A 26,074-nucleotide genomic window follows, 5' to 3' on the forward strand; every position below is an offset into this window, starting at 1 on the left:
TAGGGGCTGCCGTGGGGTCATCGACACAGGACAGTCAGAGCGGCAGTCCGGAGTAGATCAGGTTTCTGAGGTACTTGGGCTCTTGGTGACTGCTGGGGTTTAGAGAACTGAGAGGGGATTCACTAAAAAAATAGAACTTTCAGAGCTGTCTTTTTCTTCTCTTCAGAATAAGAATCTGCTTTATGATTGCTGACATACATCGTGAAATATGTTGTTTTGTGGCAGCAGTACAGTCCAATACATAAAAATTCCTATAAATTACAATAAGAATATATAAAAGATAAATAAACAGTGTAAAAGAAGAGTAAAATAGTCAGGTAGTGTTTATAGACCATTCCTGCAAGAGGAGCACAACCTTGTAGTGGGGTTTGGAGCTTGTGTACTACGATGACCCGGAGAGCTATGTTGGCTGGAGTCAGGGCTTTGTGCTTTGGCTCTTGGTGGGGTCACCCATGCCAAACAGGTCAAAGGGTAGAGACCAGACTAAGAGTGGTCCACTGGTCAAGAAGTGGGTGACTTTCATTGCTGCCCTAAATGCCAGTGGTGTAATGGGCAGTAAGTTCATGCACCATCAATAATCTGATGGCGGAAGGGAAGAGACTGTAGAGTGGTGGGTGGCTGGAAAAAGACTGCCTGGGGTAGTGTTGATGGGAGTAGACGTGATACTGGCATTTAGATAGGGACGTGGCATTCAGGGAATGAAGGGATATGGTTCATGTGCCGGCAGTTAGGAGTAGTTTGGGTTGGCATTATGGTCAGCACTTTAGGCCCGCAGACACATGCAGGCTCCCCTCAGTCTCCACCCGGCTAACAGGAATCTCCTGCCACTTGCTTCCAACTCATCACTTGCAACCTATTTAAACCCAGCTCTCATCCACAGTCCCTCGTACACTCATCGAACCAACCAGCCTCAACCCATTGCTCCTGGCCTTCAGCTTGCCGTGCTAAGAATCCACTCTCTCTAGTTTTTGTGGCCTCTTGTGGCTTGTTATTTTACAGTTTTTTCAGTAAAGTTATTGCTCACTGCTAAATTGTCTCCCTACTCTCCCTTGGGGTCAAGCCTTGTCTACATTTCCTGACAGGCAGAGGCAATGCGGGCCGAGGGCCTGTTCCTGTGCGGTACTGTTCTGCGTTGTATCAGAAGCGTTGAGTGCATCTTCAAGCTCCTGTACCCTGTTGGCAGTGATGAGAAGAGGGCATGTCCTGCATGGTGTGGGTCCCCAGTGATGGATACCACTTCCTTGCAGCATCGGCTTTTGGAGATGTCCTCGATAGTGAGGAGGGATGTGCCTGCGATGGAGCTTCCTGAGTCTACAGCCCTCTGGAGTTTTTTCCCCCAGTCCTGTGCATTGCTGCCTTTGAGTGCACAGGGCTGTATGGAACCAGCTTCCTGGGATTGTGAGCTCTTCCACAACTTCAACCTAGTTTTACAAAGGACTAAGAAAATAGGAGCAAGCAGGAGGCTACTCAGCCCATCAAACCTGTCCTGTCACCTGCCCCAGGCCTCAGCTTACTTTCTGTGTTAGTTCCCCATCTATTTCTCACCTACTTCCTCTATAAATGTGTGATGCGTGGCCAAGTGGTTAGGGCGTTGGGCTCAGGATCTGAAGGTCGTGGGTTCGAGTCTCAGCCAAGGCAGCATGTTGTGTCCTTGAGCAAGGCACTTAACCACACACTGCTCCAGTCCACCCAGCTGATAATGGGTACCGGCAAATGCTGGGGGTTAACCTCGCGATAGACTGGCGTCCTATCTGGGGGGGGGGGTTCTCATACTCTCAGTCACTTCACACCACAGAAACCAGCATAAGCACCGGCTTGATGGGCTACAAAGGTTCGGGACAGACTTTGACTTTGACTCCTCTATAAATACCTTGATTGATATCATCTCCAGATGATATTCACATAAAACCTGAAACAATAACTTTCTCTCTCTTCATGGATGCTGCCCGGCCCTTAATTGCATTTATTTAGAGATTTACAGATTTCCAATATCTGTAGATTCTTTATAATGTTCAAATTTGGTTTTATAAGATACTTTGAAGCACTTTGTGGCACTTTACCACCATATAATTGATACAACATATATAGTAAACAGAAGCTGGTGTCATACAGGGACACTGAGACAGATTTCAGCAGCATTGTAGCCAAGGTGAGCAATGTTATAAGATCATGAAACATAGGGGCAGAGATAAGCCATTCAGCCCATCAAGTCTGCTCTGATATTTGATCATGGCTGATTTATTAACCCCATTTTCCTGCTTTCTCCCCATATTCTTTGATGCCCTTACTAATCAAGAACCCATCAACCTCCACTTTAAATACGCCCCAATGACTTGGCCTCCACAGCCATCTGTGGCAATGAATTCCACAGATTCACCACTCTCTGGCTAAAGAAATAACCCCTCCTCACCATTTTAAAGAGCTGCCTTTATATTCCGAGGATGGGCCTGCTGGGCCTTGAGCAGACTCGATGGGCTGAATGGCCTAATTATGACCCTATGTCTTATAGTCTATGGTCTTAGGGGCCCAGACTCCCCCACGATAAGAAACATCCTCTCCACGTCCACTCTATGTAGGCTTCATAGTAGGTTCTTAGTAACTCCAATGAATACAGACCCAGAGCCATGAAAATCTCATCATTCGTTAACTCTTTAATTCCTGGGATCATTCTCATGAACTTCCTCTGCACCTAGGGAACTGATCAATGAGGTAAAACCCAAGTACGAGTTTCCAACCAGGTTCTCTCAGCACAGTACCAAGGGAGTGTCACACCATCAGAGGTGCCACCTTTACAGTGAGTCATTGAATTGAGTCCCAGATGATGAGAAGGTTCCCACAGTCACTGTGGGGAGGAATGGAAGGAGAAATTATCTGATAAGATCTCCACAAATCATCGCCTCCATAGTACCCAGGACATCTTCAAGGAGCGATGCCTCAAAAAGGCGGCGTCCATCATTAAGGACCCCCATCACCCAGGACGTGCCCTCTTCTCATTACTACCATCAGGAAGGAGGTACAGAAGACTGAAGACACACACTCAGTGATTCAGAACAGCTACTTCCCCGCGGTCACCTGATTTCTGAATGGACATTGAACCCATGAACATTACCTCACTATTTTTATTTCTATATTTACACTACTTATTTAGCTATTATATATATATATTTGCTGTAGTTCACTTTTTTTCTATTACTATGTATTGCAACGTACTGCTGCCACAAAGACAACACTTTTCATGACATATGCCGGTGATATTAAACCTGATTCTGATGCAACGCTGTGCAACTCAGGAACAGGTCCTTCAGCCCGCATTGTCCATGCCAACCCAAACTGATCCTATCAGTGGAAAGGAATAAAGAGTTGACCTTTAGGGCTGAGATCTTTTGTCAGTATCTGATGAATGAAGGTTTTAAGGTGCTTGGAAGTAAGTACAGAGGAGATGTCAGGGGTAAGTTTTTTTACACAGAGAGTGGTGAGTGCTTGGAAGGGGCTGCTGGCGATGGTGGTGGAGGCGGATACGATAGGGACTTTTAAGAGACTCCTGGATAGGCACATGGAGCTTAGAAAAACAGAGGGCTATGGGTAACCCTAGGTAATTTCTAAAGTAAGTACATGTTCGGCATAGCTTTGTGGGCCGAAGGGCCTGTATTGTGCTGTAGGTTTTCTATGTTTCTATGACTAGAGGGCTTGAGTTAGAGGAAGAGGTTGGCCAGCATGGGCCTTTATTCCTTGCAAAGTACGAGAATGAGGGGTAACCTTATGGAAAAGTTATGAGTGGAACAGATAAAGCTGTTTTAAAGATTAAAAACCTAAACCTTCATTCCTTGCCACATAGCCTTCCATTTTCCTTTCATCCACGTGCCTATCTAAGAGTTTCTTAAATTTGTCTCTCCCACTATCCCTGGCAGTGGTCCATGTACCCACCATCCTCTGTGTGAAATACCTACCTCTGACACCCCCCCCCCCATTCTCTCCTCTGATCACCCTCCTCATAATGAGCTGTTCCCACCCTGGGGAAAAGCCTCTGGCTGTCCAGTGTATCTATGCCGCTTATCATCTGGTACACGGCTATCAGAAGTCACACCTCCAAAGAGAAAAGCCCAAGCACGCTCAGCCTATCCTCACAAGACACGCCTCTCTAATCCAGGCAGGATCCTGGTAAGTCTCCTCTGCACTCTCTCGATAACTTCCACGTCTTTCCCATAACAAGGCGACCAGAAACAAACACAACCTGCCCCAGTTTCCTCCCATATTCTGGTTAATTGCCCAAGGGGTAGAATCTGGGGAGAATTGATGGGAATGCGGGGATTATTGTCAAACCTCTTAGGACATAGAAAATCTACGGCACATTACAGGCCCTTTGGCTTTCAATGTGCCCACCAGGTAACCTACTCTAGATGGTTGCTAAGGACTCTGGGCCTGAGACACAGGAGGACTGTATGAATTTTTGGTGAATGGCCTAAAACATTAACGATATTTTTCTGTCAAACTGAGTTTAATGCGACACCAAAGATTCTGCAGATGCTGGAAATCTGAAAGGACACATACAGAATTCAAACACGAGGAAATCGGCAGATGCTGGAATTTCAAGCCACACACATCAAAGTTGCTGGTGAACGCAGCAGGCCAGACAGCATCTCTGGGAAGAGGTACAGTCGACGTATCGGGCCCAGACCTTTCGTCAGGACTAACTGAAAGAAGAGCTAGTAAGAGATTTGAAAGTGGGAGGGGGGTGGGCGAATGTACCTCTTCCTAGAGATGCTGCGTTCACCGGCAACTTTTATGTGTGTTACATACAGAACTCAGCAGGTCAGGCAGCATCTACGGAGGGAAATAAACAGTCGACGTTTCGGGCCGAGACCCTTCACCAGAGTTTAATGTCACGGTGAGGGACAGGTACAGTGAAGAAGACACAAGAGGTTCTGCAGATGCTGGAAATCTCGAGAAACCCACGCAGGAACTTAGCAGGTCGGGCACTCACGCAGGGTCTCGGCTCCTCGGTGGATGCTAGCCGACCTGCTGAATTCCCCGGTATTTGGGGGGGGGGGTCACAATCAAAAATTTGCAATGCAGACAACACACAGAACATATCAATTATACCAGACAATGAAGGAGAAAAAAAGATTGTCAAAACAAGCCATTAGTACCAGAAAAAAAAACACACACACACAATGAGGGACAACTCCGCCTGCAGAATCTTTAGAGGCCCTACGTTTCACTAGCACTTTCTGCTTTTAGTTCACTGAGATATTATTTTGCAGCTTGCGAGATGTCACCTTGCGCATTGATTTCCTCACGCCGTGGCCATGACTCTGACATAGAGTGAAGGAGGGGTGGAAAACCTGTGAAAACAAGGTATTTATTCACCAGCCCAGAGAGCTGGTTTAAATGGCTTCGAAGAGATTCAATAACTGATTAAATATTATCTTGTAGTTTATTAGACCCTGCAGAATCGGCTGCAGCGCCCTCACGTTGAAACGGTGACCGGACTGTTGGCTGTAAGGCGATTTGGGATGTTTAAAATACGCCACAGAAAAACACGGCGTTTTGTTAAACTCGGGGGTTATCCGGCAACATCTCTCTCTCCCCCTCTCCCTTCTGTGCGTGTGGGTTTCTCTCTCGCTTTTTCTCTCCCCCATCTCTCTCTTTCTCTACCTCACTCTCTCCCTCTCTCTCTCCGTCTTCCTCTCTTTCTCCCTCCCTATCTCTCTTCACTTCTTCCTCTCTCTCTCTCTCTTTCTCACACTCTCTTTGCCTCCCGTCAATACAAACAGGACCAGTTGCCCGTCTCGGGATAAAGTGGGGGACATAGTCAGCTGGCTAAAACAACTTCGAAGAGGACAGTCAGCAGATCAAAGACTGTTCCAATTCTCACATTTAAATTTAGATTATCTTCGACTCGCATCCTGGCGAAACTATTCTGAGTAACAGGCGCGATGATGATTCGCAATCCTTGCAATCACAAGCAGAGCGGTACTTAAGGAAACAGTTGCTGTCTTACTTGTAACTCCTGGGGCGCAGAAGGGTACTGTGCTTTGATTGTTTTTCTGAGGTTGTTCGGAGCGAGTTTGCTGTTTTCCTTCTCGGGAGAGTCTGTGAGGGGTCTGGGGTTGTACTGAGTTATAGACAGGCGGAAGTGGGTGGGAATGAAACAACTTCAGCCTCGGTGGTTTAAGGACAGTCAGAGAAGGGCAGGCAATGGAATAGTTTAGAAAGTTGATGGCTGGGAGCGTTAGGAGCTTATAAAAATCAGGGGCAACTTTCCAGAAAAAAAGTTCACCTAAAGTTACTTTAAAGAGACGTAGTAAGTACTTTTGAAAGAACAAAACTCATAAAAAGCGGAAAAAAATTACAAAAATGTATACAAAGAATTTGAATATTTGGGTATATGTTCAGAACAAGCAAGATGTTAATGAGAAGATTTAGGGAGGTTCAAGTTTTGAGGAATTGTTTATTTTCGTGCAAACGGGCTCGGAATTTCAATGTTTACACTGTGGGGAGCGGGATTTTATTCTCGGGTCCCGTCCATATCGTTAATTTCTGGAATTTGGCGGGTATTTAATATGCGAATGGAAAATAGACATTCATCTGCCCGCCAATAAATTCACCCTAGCTTATTTAAATATAAAAACCTACCATTTTATCCTAAATCATCCATTAAATTATGTCAACACACGAAGTACAAACAACGGGGAATACTAATTAACCACAAGGAGACGCCGTTTGTTTTCTTTCTTCCTGCTCTGTTTTATTTTCCCGCTTTCCTTTGACCCACTTTCCTTCCCCGAGGAATCTCCCTCTTGCATGATTCAACACTAATTATCATCAGTTTTCCCCTTTCCATTCCCTCCTCACATTCCATCTGCTATTACTTCCCGTTAAATTCCTTAGCTATATTCCTTCCCCCTTCTCTAATTCTCCTGCCCCCCATCCCCTTTTCCCTTCCAAAATTCATCACTCTTTCTCTCAGCTGCAGAGAGTTGTAAACTCAGCTAACTCCACCATAGGCACTAGCATCCCGAGCACCCAGGACACTTTCAAAAGACGATGCCTCAAAAAGGCATCCATCATTAAGGACCCCCATCTCCCAGGACGTGCCGTCTTCTCATTGCTAGCATCAGGGAGGAGATACAGGAGCCTGAAGACACACACTCAATGATTCAGGAACAGCTTCTTCCCCTCCATCCTCAGATTTCTGAATGGACAATAAACCCAGAGTTCAAAGTACATTTTATCAAAGTACGTACGTGTCACCACATACAACCGTGAAATTCATCTTCCCGTCAGCAAATCTATAGAACAGGAACTCTAACAGGACCAATGCAAGATCAACCAGAGTACAGAAGACAACAAACTGTGCAAATACAAATATAAATAAATAGCAATAAATAACGAGATCATGAGATCTTAAAGTGAGATCATTGGTTGTGGGAACATCTCAAAGGATGGGCAATTGACTGTAGTTATCCCCTTTTGTTCAAGAGCCTGACGGTTGAGGGGTAGTAACTGTTCCTGAACCTGGTGGTGTCCATGAACACTACCTTATTATTTTTTCTTTCCTTTTGCACTACTTACTTATCTTTTTTTAAAGATATACTTATTGTAATTTTAGTTTTATTGTAATAAACTCCAAGGTACTGCTTCCATCAAACGACAAATTTCACGATATTAAACCTTATTCCGATCCATTTCCTAATTCTTCTCCCATCCCACGTTCTCCCAGTTCCCGACTGTATCTGCCGACGTGTCGGTCCTGAACATCAATAATTCCTTCCCTCCCACAGAAGCTACTCGCCCCACTGGGTTCCTCCAGCAGGTTATTGCTTCAGATTCCAGCACCTGTAGTATCTGTAGCACCTAGAGTCCTGACGAAGGGTCTCGGCCCGAAACGTTGACTGTACCTCTTCCTAGAGATGCTGCCTGGCCTGCTGCGTTCACCAGCAACTTTGATGTGTGTTGCGTGAAATTCCAGCATCTGCAGATTTCCTCGTGTTTACCTGTAGTATCTCGTGTCTTCTAATTGCATGTCTTTCCTAATTACCATTCTCCTCCCATTCTCTATTCTGTTCTTAGGCCATTTAGAACGGAGTTGAGGAAAAACTTTTTCACCCAGAGAGTGGTGGATATATGGAATGCTCTGCCCCAGAAGGCTGTGGAGGCCAAGTCTCTGGATGCTTTCAAGAAAGAGATGGATAGAGCTCTTAAAGATAGTGGAATCAAAGGTTATGAGGATAAGGCAGGAACTGGATACTGATTATGGATGATCAGCCATGATCACAGTGAATGGCGGTGCTGGCTCGAAGGGCCGAATGGCCTACTCCTGCACCTATTGTCTGATTGCTGCCTTGTCATGGCCTGTGACCGTTCGTCCCCTCACGTCTCTGATGGCTCTCCGCTCTCTATCTCTGACACGTTGAGTAGTGGCGCCACCTGCTGCTTCCATGGTGCAACTCAACGGCGACTTCCCGCCGCACATGCGCAGTGATGCAGACGCAGATTCTTCTCCTTGGCACATGCGCACTCTCACTCAATCTCCCGATTAAGAGACACAGGAGGTGCTGCAAATCCACAGCAACGCACACAGAGTGCTGTCAGGTAGTATCTCTAGAAATGAATAAAAAGTCGACATTTAGGAATCCCTTCAGGAAAGGAAGGGGGAAAACGCCAGAATAATCTCCCAATAATACCTTTTTTATACATACAATGTAGTTCAAAGTACTTTTCAATGAGATAAAGCTAATGGCGCATAAGCAATACTACACGGGGCATCTGCGCATGCGTGATTGTTAACGCCTGATTTATATCCTGACGCATGCGCAGTTAATCACCGGGCTTTGCCGCCCCTCCCACCGAGGCGCATTCAGGGTCACGTGGGGCCTCAATATCGCGCATGAGCAGTGTAATCACGGGGGTTTCTACACGACCGGGGCGCAATTAGGGTCACGTGGGATCCACAATGTGGCGCATGCGCAGAGTTAATCACGGGGGTTTCTACACGACCGGGACGCAATTAGGGTCACGTGGGAGCCTAAATGTGGCGCATGCGCATACAAGGGTTAATGCCGACGACGGCGGCCTAGTCCCACAGAGCGGCGGTCGGGCAGGTTCTCTGCCGGGTGTGGTGTGTTTAAAACAGTCGCACGATGATCATTCCGGTGCGGTGTTTCACTTGCGGCAAAGTTGTCGGCAACAAATGGGAGGCCTATCTGGGCCTATTACAGGCTGAATATACTGAGGGGTGAGTATCGTAGGTGCGGGTGTGGGCCCGAGGCGCCGACTCTCTGCTGTGGGGCTGCGGCTGCGGGCTAGGTGTGTAATTCTCCAGCACCCAGTGGAGCGCGGGGCAGACAGGAGCACAGATCGAATGTTTCTGCTGCCGGGGTCCAGCGTGACTGCATACCCCTGAGACAATTATACCCAAAAATAGTGACAATGTGCTCTCGCCGCGACTGCATAAACTAAAGTCAGGCTGATAAATCTAGGGGCAACTAGATGGAACTAGTTGGGCTAACTAACTGAGTACTACTGACACGGCCTGTTGCTGACGAAATGTTTTCATCTTTGCTGCCAATTTCTACCTCGCTTTCACTCTCACCTGGTCCTTTGCCTCCTCCCAGGCAGCTTCATTGAAGGTGGAAATAAGACTTTGTTAATCAATAATTGAGTCTTTGAGTATCTTGAAGGTGGAGATACCTTTGTACCACATATGGAAGAATGAATTTTAGATTACTATCATTGTGAACTGAAAAGTAGGTAGATTGTGAGGGAGTATAGGCTACGTATATCCCCATTTAAGTGGAAATCCACGTGGTCACATGAATAACATATAAACTCCTTACACGTGGTGCTCGAATTGAACTCTGAACTGCAGAATGCCCTGAGCTGTTAGAGGATCGCCCTAACTGCTACACTACCCGGCTTGTCATTGGCATAATCATAGAAAAGTACAGCACAGAAACAGGCCCTTCAGCCCACCTTGTCTGTGCTGAATCATTTAAACTTCCTTCTCCCATAGACCTGCACTCAGACTTCAGCCCTCTATACTCCTGCCATCCATGTACCCATCCAAACTTCTTGTAAACATTGAAACTGCATCCATGACTTGTGCTGGCAGCTCATTCCACACACTCACCACCCTCTGAGTGAAGTTGTTCCCCCTCGTGTTCCCCTTAAACATTTCACCTTTTGCCCTTAACCCCTGACATCTAGTTGTAGTCTCTCACAACCTCAGTGGAAAAAGCGTGCTTGCATTTACCCTATCTATATCTGTCATAATTTTGTATACCTCTATCAAATCTCCCCTCTATCTTCTACATTCTGGGGAATAAAGTTCTAATCTATTCAATTTTGCCTTATAACTCAGGTCCTCCAGGCCCAGCAACATCCTTGTAAACTTTCTCTGTACTCTTTCAATCTTGTTTGCATCTTTCCTGTAGGTAGGTAACCAGAACTGCACACAGAACTTCAAAATTTGGCCTCACCAGCATGTACAACTTCAGCATAACCTCCCAACTCCTGCATTCAGTACTTTGATCTGTGAAGGTTAATCTGCCAAAAGCTCTTTATGACCCAATCTGCCTGTGACCCACTTCCAAGGAATTATGGATCTGTTTTTCCAGATTGTTCTGCCAAACTCCTTATTGCCCAACTGTTCACTGTGTAAATCCTACCCTGGTTTGTCCTCCCAAAGTGCAACATCTCACTTTGTGTCCATTAAGTTTCATCTGCCATTTTTCAGCCCATTTTTCCTGCTGCAAGCCATGATGGGTTTCCCCCCCTCCCCCTTTTCCTTCTCCCTGGGCCTCCTGTCCCATGATCCTCTTGTATCCCTTTTGCTAATCACCTGTCCAGCTCTTGACTCCATCCCTCCCCCTCCTGTCTTCTATCAATTTGGATCTCCCCCTCCCCCTCCCACTTTCAAATCTCTTACCAGCTCTTCCTTCAGTTAGTCCTGACGAAAGGTCTCGGCCTGAAACGTCGACTGTACCCCTTGCTAGAGATGCTGCGTTCACCAGCAACTTTTATGTGTGTTGCTTGAATTTCCAGCATCGGCAGAATTCCTCGTGTTCTCCTTCACCTTGTCTGCTAGAGCAACCTCATCCCTTTTAGGCCTCTTGATTTTTTTTTTCCTTAGGTATTTACATACATTTCTTGTACTCCAAGTACCTCATTTGTTCCTGCCTGCCTATACCTGCTGTGAACCTTTTTTTAAACCCTCTATCTCTGGAAAATCAAGGTTCCCTAGACCTCTTATCCTTGCTTTTTATTCTGACAGGCACATACACTTTGTTCTCTCAAAATTCCACTTCTGAAGGGCCTCCCACTTTCCAAGTACACCTTTGTCAGAAAACAGCCTGTCCCAATCCATACTTGCCAGATCCTTTCTGAAACCACCGAAATTGGCCTTTCTCCAATTAGAATTTCAACCTGCGGACCAGACTTACCTTTTTCTATATTTATCTTGAAACTAATGGCATTATGATCATTAGATGCAGTGTTTCCCTACATAAACTTGTCACCTGCCCTGTCTCATTCCCTAATAGATCAAGTATCGTACACTTCTATGTACTGATTGAGGAAACTTTGCTGAACACATCTAGTCCTTTTACAGTGTGGGAGTCCCAGTCTATTAATATGTGGAAAGTTAAAATCACCTACTACCACAGCCTTGTGTTTCATTGAACAGTCTGTGATCTCTGCAAATTTGTTCCTCTAAATTCTGCAGACTGTTGGGTGGTCTATGATATAGCCCCATTAAAGTGCTCGTACCTTTCCTATTCCACAGTTCCACCTGGAAAGCCTCACTAGATGAGTTTTTCAGTTTGTCCTGACTGAGAACTGCTGTGACATTTTCCCTGACTTGTAATGCCACCCCTCTTCCCTTAATCCCCACTGCTCTATCATGTCTAAATCAATGGAACCCTGGAATATTGAACTGCCAGCCCTGGCCCCCCTCCAACCAAATCTCAGTAATGGCTACAATATCATAATTCCATGTGTTGATCCATGCCCTGGAGCTCATCTGCCTTTCCGACAATACACTTTGTATTGAGATACGTATACACAACTCAAAACATTAGTCCCACCACACTTAACCTTTTGATTGTTGACTCTGTCTGAGGCCTTAACATCTGTGTCCACAATCTCTCCACTATATGTTCCAGCACTCTGGTTTAAACTCCCTACAACTGTAGTTTAAACCCCATCGTAAAGTACTAGCAAACCTTCCCGCTAGGATATTAGTCCCCCTCCAGTTTAGATGCAACTTGTCTCTTCTGTACAGAAAGAAAGCACAATAACCCAAAAATCTGAAGCTCTCCCTCCAACACCAACTCCTTAAATTATATGATCTTCCTGTTTCTGGCCTCACTAGCATGTGGCATGGGTAGCAATCCTGAGATCACAACCCTGGAGGTCCTGCCCTTTAACTTAGCATCTAACTCCCTGAACTCGCTTTGCAGAACCTCACCCCGCTTCCTACCCATGTCATTGGTGCCTATTTGGACCATGGCCTCTGGCTGCTCACCTTCCCAAATAAGAATGCTGGTCTCAATCTGAGATGTCGTGGACCCTGGGACCTGGGAAGAAACGCACCATCTGGAATCCTGTTCTCGTCCACAGAACCTCCTTTCTGTTTCCTTAACTAACGAATCTCCTGTTACCACAGCTCACCCTGAGCCACAGAGCCAGACTCAGTGCCAGTAACCTGACCACTGTGACTTTCCTCTGTTTGGTCATCCCTACACAATAGTATCCGAAGTGGTATTTTGTTGTTGAGGGGGATGGTCACAGGGGTACTCTGCACTGGCAGTTTAACCCCTTTCAGCCTCCTGACTCTCACAGTTTCTTTTGTCCTGTATCTTGGGTGTACTGCCTCTAAAATAGTCTGTCTTTCATCCCTTCAGCTTCCAGAATGAAGGTTCATCCAGCTCCAGCTCCTAAACATGGATTGTTAGAAGCTGCAGCTGGAGGCACTCCTTGCAGGTGAAATGGTAAGGGACACTGGCGGTCTCCCTGCCTTTCCACATCGTGCAAGAGAAGCATTCAGCTCTCCTGCCTGGCATCCCTGCTGCTCTAACTGTAATTATAAAGAAGGAAATAGTAAATAACCTGTAGAAAGAATACATTATCTGCAGCTTTTCGTCTTCTCTCACTCAAGCCTTTGCTCGCTGAAGCCTTGAAGAACTAAAGCCTCAAAATCTCCACTCCATTTGCCCCTGCCTTACTTTAATTTGCCCTTGTTATTGAATCCCAGCCTCTGACCGCTGTTCAAACGCTGAAACTCCTGAAAAGCTCTGCCTTTTAATGCACATTTGTCACTCCTTACTCCCCATCTCTGACTGGCCGTTGTTCAAACGCTGTCGGATTTATTCTGATAGTACCTCTTTCCACACCAGTGCTTTGGCGTAGCTGCTTGTTTTTCTGACTGTTGGGTAGCTTCTTGTTTTTCTCTTCCCTTTTTCATCCGAATACGAGTTTAAGGATTAATCGCTTGGCCTCCCGGGTTTAAAATTGAGTTTCAGATAAATCTTTATTTCACATTTGCAGATTTATTTGTTGTCTATCATAGTGTTACAGAAACAGGCCCTTAGGCCTATCTAGTCTGTGTTAACCTATCTGTAGTCCCTGGACCATATCCTACCATACTCCTACCACCCATGGACTGGAACACATTCCTCTTGAGATGTTGCTATTGAACCTGCATCAACCACATCTACTGGCAGCTCATTCCACACTCGCACCAAGCTCCCCCTCAGGTATTTTACCTTTCACCCTTAACTATGTCCTCTAGTCTCATCTAATCTCAGTGGAAAAAGTCTGTTGCTCATAATTTTGTATACTTCTATCAAATCTCTCATTCTCCTACGCTCCAGGAAGTAAAGTCCTAACCTATTCAACCTTTTCCTATCATTGAAGTCCTGGTAACATCCTTGTAAAATTTCTCCACTCTTTCAATGTTATTGATATCTTTCCTGTAGATAGGCGACCAGAGCTACTCCAAATTTGGACTCACCAATGTCTTCATGATAACACCCCAACTCCAGTGTTCATTACTGTGTGCCAAGAGTTCTCTCTCTGACCTGACAAAGATCATAAGATAAAGGAATAGTATTAGGCCATTTGGCGAATTAAGTCATGGCTGATCCTTCGTTCCGTTAATCAGCACCACTGCCCAGCTCTCTCATAACCTTTGAATACATGACCAATCAAGAACCTATCAATCTCTGCCTTAAGTACACCCAATGACCTGGCCTCCACAGCTGCCTGCGATAACAAATTCCACAAATTCACCACCCTCTCGCTAAAGAAATTCTCCACATCTGTTTTAAATGGACGCCCCTGAGGCTGTGCCCTCCTGTCCTAGACTCCCTCACCATGGGAAACATCCTTTCTACATCTACTGTCTAGGCCTTTCAACATTTGAAAGGTTTCATTGAGATATACCCTCATTCTTCTAAATTTCAGCGAGTACAGACCCAGAGCCATCAAACGTTCCTCCTGTGATATCCTTTTCATGCCCATTTCATAGCTTTTGAGGAATTATGGATATGGGTTCCCAAATCAATCAGGTTTATTACCACTGGTATGTGTCGTGAAATTTAGCTTAGCAGCAGCAGTTCAATACAATACATAATATAGAAGAAGAAAAATAATAATTGAATGTGTTAAAAAATTGTGCAAAAAAAAACAATATATATTAAAGTGAGGTAATGTTCATGGGTTCACTGTCCATTTAGCAATCTGATGGTAAATCAACCTCCAACTTGATAGTAACAGTGAGAAAAGGGCATGCCCTGAGTGCTGGAGGTCCTTGATGATTGATGCTGCCTTTCTGAGACACTACTCCTTGAAGATGTCCTGGGTACTTTGTTCTACTACATTGGTCAGGGTCCTACCACTTACCATTTCAGTCCTACCCTGGATTTTCCTCCCAGAGTGCAACACCTCACTCTTGTCTGCATTAAATTTCTTCTGCCACTTTTCCAGCTGGTCCAGATCCCACTGCAAGCTTTGGTCATTGTCCACTGCATCCCAATTTGGGTGTCATCTGCAAATCTGCTGATCCAGTTTACCACAGTATAGTCCAGATCATTAATGTGGATGTCAAACAGCAATGGATTCAGCCATTTATTTGCCTTTTACAGACTTTCCCGTGGGTAGAACATTTTGAATTCCTCCTACCTTCCCTTCTCAGTACTTGAGAGAGTATGACTATAATTGTTGGGAATGTCTTAAATTGATTCCACTTTGAGGAGCAATCAGGCTGGATTGTGTGGGTCTGCGCACTGTTGGGAGGCTGTAATGTCGGGTTGCAGGGCATGTCGCTCAGGGTCTGGACTGAGAGATTTTTTTTTTGCTCACTATTTTGAATGTTGTGATGTTTTGCACCTTGACCCCATCGGAATGCTGTGTTAGGTATGTATGGCTGAATAATAACTAAACTTGGATTTGATTTGAATTTGATGTTCATGGTGTCTCATTTGTTTCCAGTGATGCTTTGGATGCATTGGGCCTGAAGCGATATTGCTGCAGACGGATGCTCCTCTCCCATGTTGACCTGATTGAGAAACTCCTGAACTATGCACCTTTGGAGAAGTGAAATACCATGGGATTGTTGATCACAGTAATGGCAGAGTATTAGTCCAACCTCACTGGAGTTGATGGCCCAAATCTGCGTGGCGATCTAAAGACTGACTTGTATTTAATCTTATCGTTTCAGAGGACATTTTGCATTTGTGTATCCTGAATAAAATGGATTTAATTTGAGTATTTGAATGACCATAAGTTTATTGGACTTTTGTTCTTTACTCCCTTGTTTCATTGAGTGAAGGGATGGAGTCAATCTCACCTGAAACACTGGACAAATGCAGCCGTGGTTGTTTGGAATCAGAATCAGGTTTAATATCACTGGCATGTGAAATGAAATTTGGTGTTTTGTGACAGCAGTACAATGCAATACCATAAAAACTATAATTTGCAATATGTAAAATTTTAGTACAAAAGGTGAGGGAAGAAATACTGAGGTAGCGTTCATGGGGGCAGTCAGTCCATTCAAAAATATGATGGCGGTGGGGAAGAAGCCGTTCCCAATCGTTGCATCTTCAGGCTCTTGTAGCACCTCCTTGATGGTAGCGATGAGAAGAGGGCATGTCCTGTCTGATGAGGGTTCTTAATGATGCTTTTTTTGAGGTATCGCATTTTGAAAGTGTCCTGGACGTTGAGGGGCTGAGTTACAACTTTCTGTAGCTTTTTCTGATCTTGTGCAGTGGGTCTCCATACTGGGCTGAGATGCAGTTAAAATGCTCTCTACACGTTTTCAGTTGTTCAGCTGTAGACTGCAGACTACTTGCAGTTAAAACGGCTTTGAACTGATGCTGCAGCAATGGCAAGGGAATTCAGGTGCTTGCCCAGAATGTTCACATTGTGACGGGATGAGTATTGTCTGGCTGCTTGTAAGAGGAGGAACCTCAAGGGTGTATAAGCTGTACATAGAGGTGCAAGAAAATCTTTGTGAACCTTTGCAATTACTGGTTTTGTTTTGCATTAATTATTCTGTGCTGAAGAGCAGTACTGACGGAAGGGGCCAGCCCCCAACCCAGCATGGACTCCAGTGTACCTGCCCTGCCTCTGCTCACTTCCACAGTCTCCGGTCTCTTGCCCCAGGTGGCTGTAAAAGGTGATGCTACAGCATGGGTCCGGTCTGCACAACAACTGAGGGCATGCCATCGGTGTCACCAATGAGCCAGTGAACTGGGTTTGCTAGATTCAATGTCCAACATGGTCTTGCAATCACAAGACACTCATTTCTAGTTTGTTGGACCACACACCATCTGATGCCTTCCTCCCTGGGTAACTGCAGCTGGCAGCACAGTATGCAAGCAGTCCAGCTCCACTGCTATCAAGCAACTTGCAAGTAGGGTACTTAATATTCCTACTATCCAACAAAATAATTACACCTCATTTTGGATTCAGAGAGGCTGCTACATCTGCATGCACTGCCATCTTCAATGACACCAAGAAAAAAAATGGTGCTCAACTATTTGTAGTAGGGAACATCTGGAGTGATGATGCTTCACACCTGGATAAGATGCTTCACTATTGATCTGAAATGGTAACTTTATTGGGTGACTATTTCAGATTTCAAGCATCATGATGTACACAATGGCTGATGTGTATTAAGACAATAAGACATAGGAGCAGAATTAGGTTATTTAATTTGAGTCTGCTCTGCCATTTCATCATAGAAACATAGAAAATAGGTGCAGGAGTAGGCCATTCGGCCCTTTGAGCCTGCACCACCATTTATTATGATCATGGCTGATCATCCAACTCAGAACCCCGCCCCAGCCTTCCCTCCATACCCCCAAACCCCTGTAGCCACAAGGGCCATATCTAACTCCCTCTTAAATATAGCCAATGAACTGGCCTCAACAGTTTCCTGTGGCAGAGAATTCCACAGATTCACCACTCTCTGTGTGAAGAAGTTTTTCCTAATCTTGGTCCTAAAAGGCTTCCCCTCTATCCTCAAACTGTGGCCCCTCGTTCTGGACTTCCCCAACATCGGGAACAATCTTCCTGCATCTAGCCTGTCCAATCCCTTTAGGATCTTATACGTTTCAATCAGATCCCCCCTCAATCTTCTAAATTCCAATGAGTACAAGCCCAATTCATCCAGTCTTTCTTCATATGAAAGTCCCGCCATCCCAGGAATCAATCTGGTGAACCTTCTTTGTACTCTCTCTATGGCAAAGATGTCTTTCCTCAGATTAGGGGACCAAAACTGCACACAATACTCCAGGTGTGGTCTCACCAAGGCCTTGTACAACTGCAGTAGTACCTCCCTGCTCCTGTACTCGAATCCTCTCGCTATAAATGCCAGCATACCATTCGCCTTTTTCACCGCCTGCTGTACCTGCATGCCCACTTTCAATGACTGGTGTATAATGACACCCAGGTCTCGTTGTACCTCCCCTTTTCCTAATCAGCCACCATTCAGATAATAATCTGTTTTCCTATTTTTGCCACCAAAGTGGATAACTTCACATTTATCCACATTAAATTGCATCTGCCATGAATTTGCCCACTCACCCAACCTATCCAAGTCACCCTGCATCCTCTTAGCATCCTCCTCACTGCTAACACTGCCACCCAGCTTCGTGTCATCCGCAAACTTGGAGATGCTGCATTTAATTCCCTTATCCAAGTCATTAATATATATTGTAAACAACTGGGGTCCCAGCACTGAGCCTTGCAATACCCCACTAGTCACCGCCTGCCATTCTGAAAAGGTCCCGTTTATTCGCACTCTTTGCTTCCTGTCTACTAACCAATTCTCCACCCACACCAATACCTTACCCCCAATACCGTGTGCTTTAAGTTTGCACACTAATCTCCTGTGTGGGACCTTGTCAAAAGCCTTTTGAAAATCCAAATATACCACATCCACTGGTTCTCCCCTATCCACTCTACTAGTTACATCCTCAAAAAGTTCTATGAGATTCGTCAGACATGATTTTCCTTTCACAAATCCATGCTGACTTTGTCCGATCATTTCACCGCTTTCCAAATGTGCTGTTATCACATCCTTGATAACTGACTCCAGCAGTTTCCCCACCACCGACGTTAGGCTAACCGGTCTATAATTCCCCAGTTTCTCTCTCCCTCCTTATTAAAAAGTGGGGTTACATTAGCCACCCTCCAATCCTCAGGAACTAGTCCAGAATCTAACGAGTTTTGAAAAATTATCACTAATGCATCCACTATTTCTTGGGCTACTTCCTTAAGCACTCTGGGATGCAGACCATCTGGCCCTGGGGATTTATCTGCCTTCAATCCCTTCAATTTACCTAACACCACTTCCCTACTAACATGTATTTCGCTCAGTTCCTCCATCTCACTGGACCCTCTGTCCCTTACTATTTCTGGAAGATTATTTATGTCCTCCTTAGTGAAGACAGAACCAAAGTAACTATTCAATTGGTCTGCCATGTCCTTGCTCCCCATAATCAATTCACCTGTTTCTGTCTGCAGGGGACCTACATTTGTCTTTACCAGTCTTTTCCTTTTTACATATCTATAAAAGCTTTTACAGTCCGTTTTTATGTTCCCTGCCAGTTTTCTCTCATAATCTTTTTTCCCCTTCCTAATTAAGCCCTTTGTCCTCCTCTGCTGAACTCTGAATTTCTCCCAGTCCTCAGGTGAGCCACTTTCTCTGGCTAATTTGTATGCTTCTTCTTTGGAATTGATACTATCCCTAATTTCTCTTGTCAGCCACGGGTGCACTACCTTCCTTGATTTATTCTTTTGCCAAACTGGGATGAACAATTGTTGTAGTTCATCCATGCAACCTTTAAATGCTTGCCATTGCATATCCACCGTCAATCCTTTAAGTGTCATTTGCCAGTCTATCTTAGCTAATTCACGTCTCATACCTTCAAAGTTACCCCTCTTTAAGTTCAGAACCTTTGTTTCTGAATTAACTATGTCACTCTCCATCTTAATGAAGAATTCCACCATATTATGGTCACTCTTACCCAAGGGGCCTCTCACGACAAGATTGCTAATTAACCCTTCCTCATTGCTAAAAAACCCAGTCCAGAATAGCCTGCTCTCTAGTTGGTTTCTCGACATGTTGGTTCAAAAAACCATCCCGCATACATTCCAAGAAATCCTCTTCCTCAGCACCTTTACCAATTTGGTTCACCCAATCTACATGTAGATTGAAGTCACCCATTATAACTGCTGTTCCTTTATTGCACACATTTCTAATTTCCTGTTTAATACCATCTCCGACCTCACTACTACTGTTAGGTGGCCTGTACACAACTCCCACCAGCGTCTTCTGCCCCTTAGTGTTACGCAGCTCTACCCATATCGATTCCACATCTTCCCGGCTTATGTCGTTCCTTTCTATTGCGTTAATCTCTTCTTTAACCAGCAACGCCACCCCACCTCCCCTTCCTTCATGTCTATCCCTCCTGAATATTGAATATCCCTGAACGTTGAGCTCCCATCCCTGGTCACCCTGGAGCCATGTCTCTGTGATCCCAACTATATCATAATCATTAATAACAATCTGCACTTTCAATTCATCCACCTTATTACGAATGCTCCTTGCATTGACACATAAAGCCTTCAGGCGCTCTTTTACAACTCTCTTAGCCCTTATACAATTATGTTGAAAAGTGGCCCTTTTTAATGCTTGCCCTGGATTTGTCGGCCTGCCACTTTTACTTTTCTCCTTTGTACTTTTTGCTTCTACCCTCACTTTATGCCCCTCTGTCTCTCTGCACTGGTTCCCATCCCTCTGTTGTGAACTAACCTCCTCACACCTAGCCTCTTTAATTTGATTCCCACCCCCCAACCATTCTAGTTTGAAGTCACCTCAGTAGCCCCCGCTAATCTCCCTGCCAGGATATTGGTCCCCCTAGGATTCAAGTGTAACCCGTCCTTTTTGTACAGGTCACGCCTGCGCCAAAAGAGGTCCCAATGATCCAAAAACTTGAATCTCTGCCCCCTGCTCCAATCCCTCAGCCACGCATTTATCCTCCACCTCATCGCATTCCTACTCTCACTGTCGCGTGGCACAGGCAGTAATCCCGAGATTACTACCTTTGCGGTCCTTTTTCTCAACTCCCTTCCTAGCTCCCTATATTCTCCTTTCAGGACCTCATCCCTTTTCCTACCTATGTCATTGGTACCTATATGTACCACGACCTCTGGCTCTTCACCCTCCCACTTCAGGATATCTTGGACACGATCAGAAATATCCCGGACCCTGGCACCAGGGAGGCAAACTACCATCCGGGTCTCTGGACTGCGTCCACAGAATCGCCTATCTGACCCCCTTACTATCGAGTCCCCTATTACAACTGCCCTCCTCTTCCTTTCCCTACCCTTCTGAGCTACAGGGCCAGACTCTGTGTCGGAGGCACGGCCACTGTCACTTCCCCCGGGTAAGCTGTCCCCCCTAACAGTACTCAAACAGGAGTACCTATTGTTAAGGGGCACAGCCACCGGGGTACTCCCTATTACCTGACTTTTCCCCTTCCCCCTCCTAACCGTGACCCACTTGTCTGCCTCCCGTGGCCCCGGCGTGACCACCTGCCTTCCACTCCTATCTATCACCTCCTCACTCTCCCTGACCAGACGAAGGTCATCGAGCTGCAGCTCCAGTTCCGTAACGCGGTCCCTTAGGAGCTGCATCTCGATGCACTTGGCGCAGATGTAGACGTCCGGGAGACTTGGAGACTCCAGGGCCTCCCACATCCGACACCGAGAACAGCAAACTGCCCTCACACTCATACTGCTCCTCTCCTCAAATAACAACAGAAAATGAACGTCAAACCTTCCTCACCTCGCCCACTTTCGCCTAAGCCCGATGAGCCGAAGCCCTTAGGTCTTCACTCTGCTCCCGGCTCACTCCGCCGCCCGCAAACTACGCTGCCCGCTCTATGAGGCTCTGTTCCTTTTAAATCTGCTGCGCTGCACAGCCCGACGTCACACGCCTGCGCAGTCCCGCCTCTCAGAAAGCCATTGGAGAAAAAAAAAATGAAAATTTCAAAAATGTCTTTCTCAGCACTCCCACTCAGACTCTCAGACTCCTTCTTCGAATCATGGATGACTTATTTTCCCCCTCAGTCCCATGCTCCTGCTTTCTCCCATAAACTTTGTCAGCCTAATCAATCAAGAACCTATCAACCTCTGCTTTAAATACACCCAATGACTTTGCCTCCACAGCCATTTATAGAAACATAGAAAATAGGTGCAGGAGTAGGCCATTCAGCCCTTCGAGCCTGCACCACCATTTATTATGATCATGGCTGATCATCCAACTCAGAACCCCGCCCCAGCCTTCCCCCCATACCCCCTGACCCCCATAGCCACAAGGGCCCTATCTAACTCCCTCTTAAATATAGACAATGAACTGGCCTCAACTGTTTCCTGTGGCAGAGAATTCCACAGATTCACCACTCTCTGTGTGAAGAAGTTTTTCCTAATCTCGGTCCTAAAAGGCTTCCCCTCTATCCTCAAACTGTGGCCCCTTGTTCTGGACTTCCCCAACATCGGGAACAATCTTCCTGCATCTAGCCTGTCCAATCCCTTTAGGATCTTATATGTTTCAATCAGATCCCCCCTCAATCTTCTAAATTCCAACGAGTACAAGCCCAGTTCATCCAGTCTTTCTTCATATGAAAGTCCTGCCATCCCAGGAATCAATCTGGTGAACCTTCTTTGTACTCCCTCTATGGCAAGGATGTCTTTCCTCAGATTAGGGGACCAAAACTGCACACAATATTCCAGGTGTGGTCTCACCAAGGCCTTGTACAACTGCAGTAGTACCTCCCTGCTCCTGTACTCGAATCCTCTCGCTATAAATGCCAGCATACCATTCGCCTTTTTCACCGCCTGCTGTACCTGCATGCCCACTTTCAATGACTGGTGTATAATGACACCCAGGTCTCGTTGCACCTCCCCTTTTCCTAATCAGCCACCATTCAGATAATAATCTGTTTTCCTATTTTTGCCACCAAAGTGGATAACTTCACATTTATCCACATTAAATTGCATCTGCCATGAATTTGCCCACTCACCCAACCTATCCAAGTCACCCTGCATCCTCTTAGCATCCTCCTCACAGCTAACACTGCCACCCAGCTTCCTGTCATCCGCAAACTTGGAGATGCTGCATTTAATTCTCTCATCCAAGTCATTAATATATATTGTAAACAACTGGGGTCCCAGCACTGAGCCTTGTGGTACCCCACTAGTCACCGCCTGCCATTCTGAAAAGGTCCCGTTTATTCCCACTCTTTGCTTCCTGTCTGCTAACCAATTCTCCACCCACACCAATACCTTACCCCCAATACCGTGTGCTTTAAGTTTGCACACTAATCTCCTGTGTGGGACCTTGTCAAAAGCCTTTTGAAAATCCAAATATATCACATCCACTGGTTCTCCCCTATCCACTCTACTAGTTACATCCTCAAAAAGTTCTATGAGATTCATCAGACATGATTTTCCTTTCACAAATCTATGCTGACTTTGTCCGATCATTTCACCGCTTTCCAAATGTGCTGTTATCACATCTTTGACAACTGATTCCAGCAGTTTCCCCACCACCGACGTTAGGCTAACCGGTCTATAATTCCCCAGTTTCTCTCTCCCTCCTTTTTTAAAAAGTGGAGTTACATTAGCCACCCTCCAATCCTCAGGAACTAGTCCAGAATCTAACGAGTTTTGAAAAATTATCACTAATGCATCCACTATTTCTTGGGCTACTTCCTTAAGCACTCTGGGATGCAGACCATCTGGCCCTGGGGATTTATCTGCCTTCAATCCCTTCAATTTACCTAACACCACTTCCCTACTAACATGTATTTCGCTCAGTTCCTCCATCTCACTGGACCCTCTGTCCCCTACTATTTCTGGAAGATTATTTATGTCCTCCTTAGTGAAGACAGAACCAAAGTAATTATTCAGTGGGTCTGCCATGTCCTTGCTCCCCATAATCAATTCACCTGTTTCTGTCTGTAGGGGACCTACATTTGTCTTTACCAGTCTTTTCCTTTTTACATATCTATAAAAGCTTTTACAGTCCGTTTTTATGTTCCCTGCCAGTTTTCTCTCATAATCTTTTTTCCCCTTCCTAATTAAGCCCTTTGTCCTCCTCTGCTGAACTCTGAATTTCTCCCAGTCCTCAGGTGAGCCACTTTCTCTGGCTAATTTGTATGCTTCTTCTTTGGAATTGATACTATCCCTAATTTCCCTTGTCAGCCACAGGTGCACTACCTTCCTTGATTTATTCTTTTGCCAAACTGGGATGAACAATTGTTGTAGTTCATCCATGCAACCTTTAAATGCTTGCCATTGCATATCCACCGTCAATCCTTTAAGTGTCATTTGCCAGTCTATCTTAGCTAATTCACGTCTCATACCTTCAAAGTTACCCCTCTTTAAGTTCAGAACCTTTGTTTCTGAATTAACTATGTCACTCTCCATCTTAATGAAGAATTCCACCATATTATGGTCACTCTTACCCAAGGGGCCTCTCACGACAAGATTGCTAATTAACCCTTCCTCATTGCTCAAAACCCAGTCCAGAATAGCCTGCTCTCTAGTTGGTTCCTCGACATGTTGGTTCAAAAAACCATCCTGCATACACTCCAAGAAATCCTCTTCCTCAGCACCTTTACCAATTTGGTTCACCCAATCTACATGTAGATTGAAGTCACCCATTATAACTGCTGTTCCTTTATTGCACACATTTCTAATTTCCTGTTTAATACCATCTTCAACCTCACTACTACTGTTAGGTGGCCTGTACACAACTCCCACCAGCGTCTTCTGCCCCTTAGTGTTACGCAGCTCTACCCATATCGATTCCACATCTTCCCGGCTTATGTCCTTCCTTTCTATTGCGTTAATCTCTTCTTTAACCAGCAACGCCACCCCACCTCCCCTTCCTTCATGTCTATCCCTCCTGAATATTGAGTATCCCTGAACGTTGAGCTCCCATCCCTGGTCACCCTGGAGCCATGTCTCTGTGATCCCAACTATATCATAACCATTAATAACAATCTGCACTTTCAATTCATCCACCTTATTACGAATGCTCCTTGCATTGACACACAAAGCCTTCAGGTGCTCTTTTACAACTCTCTTAGCACTTATACAATTATGTTGAAAAGTGGCCCTTTTTAATGCTTGCCCTGGATTTGTCAGCCTGCCACTTTTACTTTTTTCCTTAGTACTTTTTGCTTCTACCCTCACTTTACACCCCTGTCTCTCTGCACTGGTTCCCATCCCCCTGTTGTGAACTAACCTCCTCACGCCTAGCCTCTTTAATTTGATTCCCACCCCACAACCATTCTACTTTAAAGTCACCTCAGTAGCCCCCGCTAATCTCCCTGCCAGGATATTGGTCCCCCTAGGATTCAAGTGGTAGTGAATTCCCGATTCACCCACCCCTGGCTAAAGAAATTCCTCCTCGGTTGTTAGAAAATAGGACATCCCTCTATTCTGAGACAGCATCCTCTGGACCTAGACTCACCCAGTATAGGAAACAATCTCCACGACCAGCCTGGAGTTAGGCTTTTACTCGATAGATTTCAATAAGCTACCCAGTCATTCTTATAAACTTTTGAGTTAATATACACTAGATCTTATATATGCTGAAAACTGATTTTGATCTGATTAAACTTTGATTTTCTGAAACTCCAGCAGTGATTTCACTGAGCAACTTATGTACTCTAGTTTATTCATGGCTGAATTCTGATTCTTTGTTAAACACCTCTGCCAATTTACCAGCAGTTTCTTAGGATGAATTTGATCCCTATTTGCATGCCTTAATCAATAGTTTGAAACAAAGTTAAAATTTGCACTTCACCCAACAGACTGATATGATAAAGGAAATGACAGGATGCAGAGGCTTTGCTGGCTCCCAATAATTGTGCCAGTTGTAAATCCTTAGTGATTCAGTGTCTAGTCAAGGATTTCAACCAAGACTTTGCAGATAGAGCACTGCTGAACTCTTAAGACAAAATTATTTTTAATCAGTGGCTAGTAGTTAAAAATTGTGCTTTTTGCTTATTTTTTAAAAAAAATATTGCATCAAGTCTGGATTAACAAGCATTTTGGTTTACACCGGTGCAATACCAAACAACTTTACCAGCTCCACACCGGACCTCATGCTCGCTCCTTGCACGTTTTTCATCCGTGCTGAGTTGAGCATCAAGCCAGCAACTCCACCTTATCAAAAGACAAAATGCTAAAGGAATGGCAAGGTTGCCACCTGATGCACAAGGCACAGAGGAGCAACTGCTAAATAACAACCTTGAAAAAGCCCAGCTCCATTAGAAAAGACAATCTAGACCAGCCAGTACTCCAGACTTTTGTTCCTAAAGTGGAGGAGTTGAATGTTCCTTGCCAGTTGATATTACAACATTGGAACGTGAACCCCAATTCTACTCATGGTTCTGGACTTCATAATTCATGAGCTCTAAAGGCTGTGAACTGCAGCACAGATACCACGTCTTGTAGGAAATTTCAATTCTATTGCTGCAGTGTACCA

General features: G+C 45.2%; 2 protein-coding genes across 2 annotated transcripts in view; one reads left to right on the top strand and one right to left on the bottom strand.

Annotated features, from left to right (window-relative positions):
* Positions 1-6,169, bottom strand: part of LOC134354406 (tetraspanin-4-like) — an 81,174-nt gene extending 75,005 nt beyond the window's left edge. Inside the window, exon 1 of the mRNA XM_063063404.1 lies at positions 6,002-6,169. The gene's annotated coding sequence lies outside the window, so the exon portion shown is untranslated. The remainder of the gene's footprint in view (positions 1-6,001) is intronic.
* A 2,850-nt stretch (positions 6,170-9,019) lies between these two features.
* On the top strand, positions 9,020-15,768 carry polr2l (RNA polymerase II, I and III subunit L). Its single transcript, XM_063063405.1, has 2 exons — positions 9,020-9,238; positions 15,493-15,768. Exons 1-2 carry the CDS (start codon positions 9,144-9,146, stop codon positions 15,599-15,601), a joined length of 204 nt encoding a protein of 67 aa, XP_062919475.1. The 5' UTR covers positions 9,020-9,143; the 3' UTR covers positions 15,602-15,768.
* Positions 15,769-26,074: the final 10,306 nt, after the last annotated feature.

This window comes from Mobula hypostoma, chromosome 11 (assembly GCF_963921235.1).
Source record: "Mobula hypostoma chromosome 11, sMobHyp1.1, whole genome shotgun sequence".
Taxonomy (NCBI): Eukaryota; Metazoa; Chordata; class Chondrichthyes; order Myliobatiformes; family Myliobatidae; genus Mobula; species Mobula hypostoma.

Bases quoted from the DNA above. Each gene is read 5' to 3' on its own strand.
- polr2l (XM_063063405.1), top strand. From the start codon at position 9,144: ATGATCATTCCGGTGCGGTGTTTCACTTGCGGCAAAGTTGTCGGCAAC. The intron at 9,239-15,492 runs GTGAGTATCGTA...ATTTGTTTCCAG, and splicing joins CAGGCTGAATATACTGAGGG to TGATGCTTTGGATGCATTGG.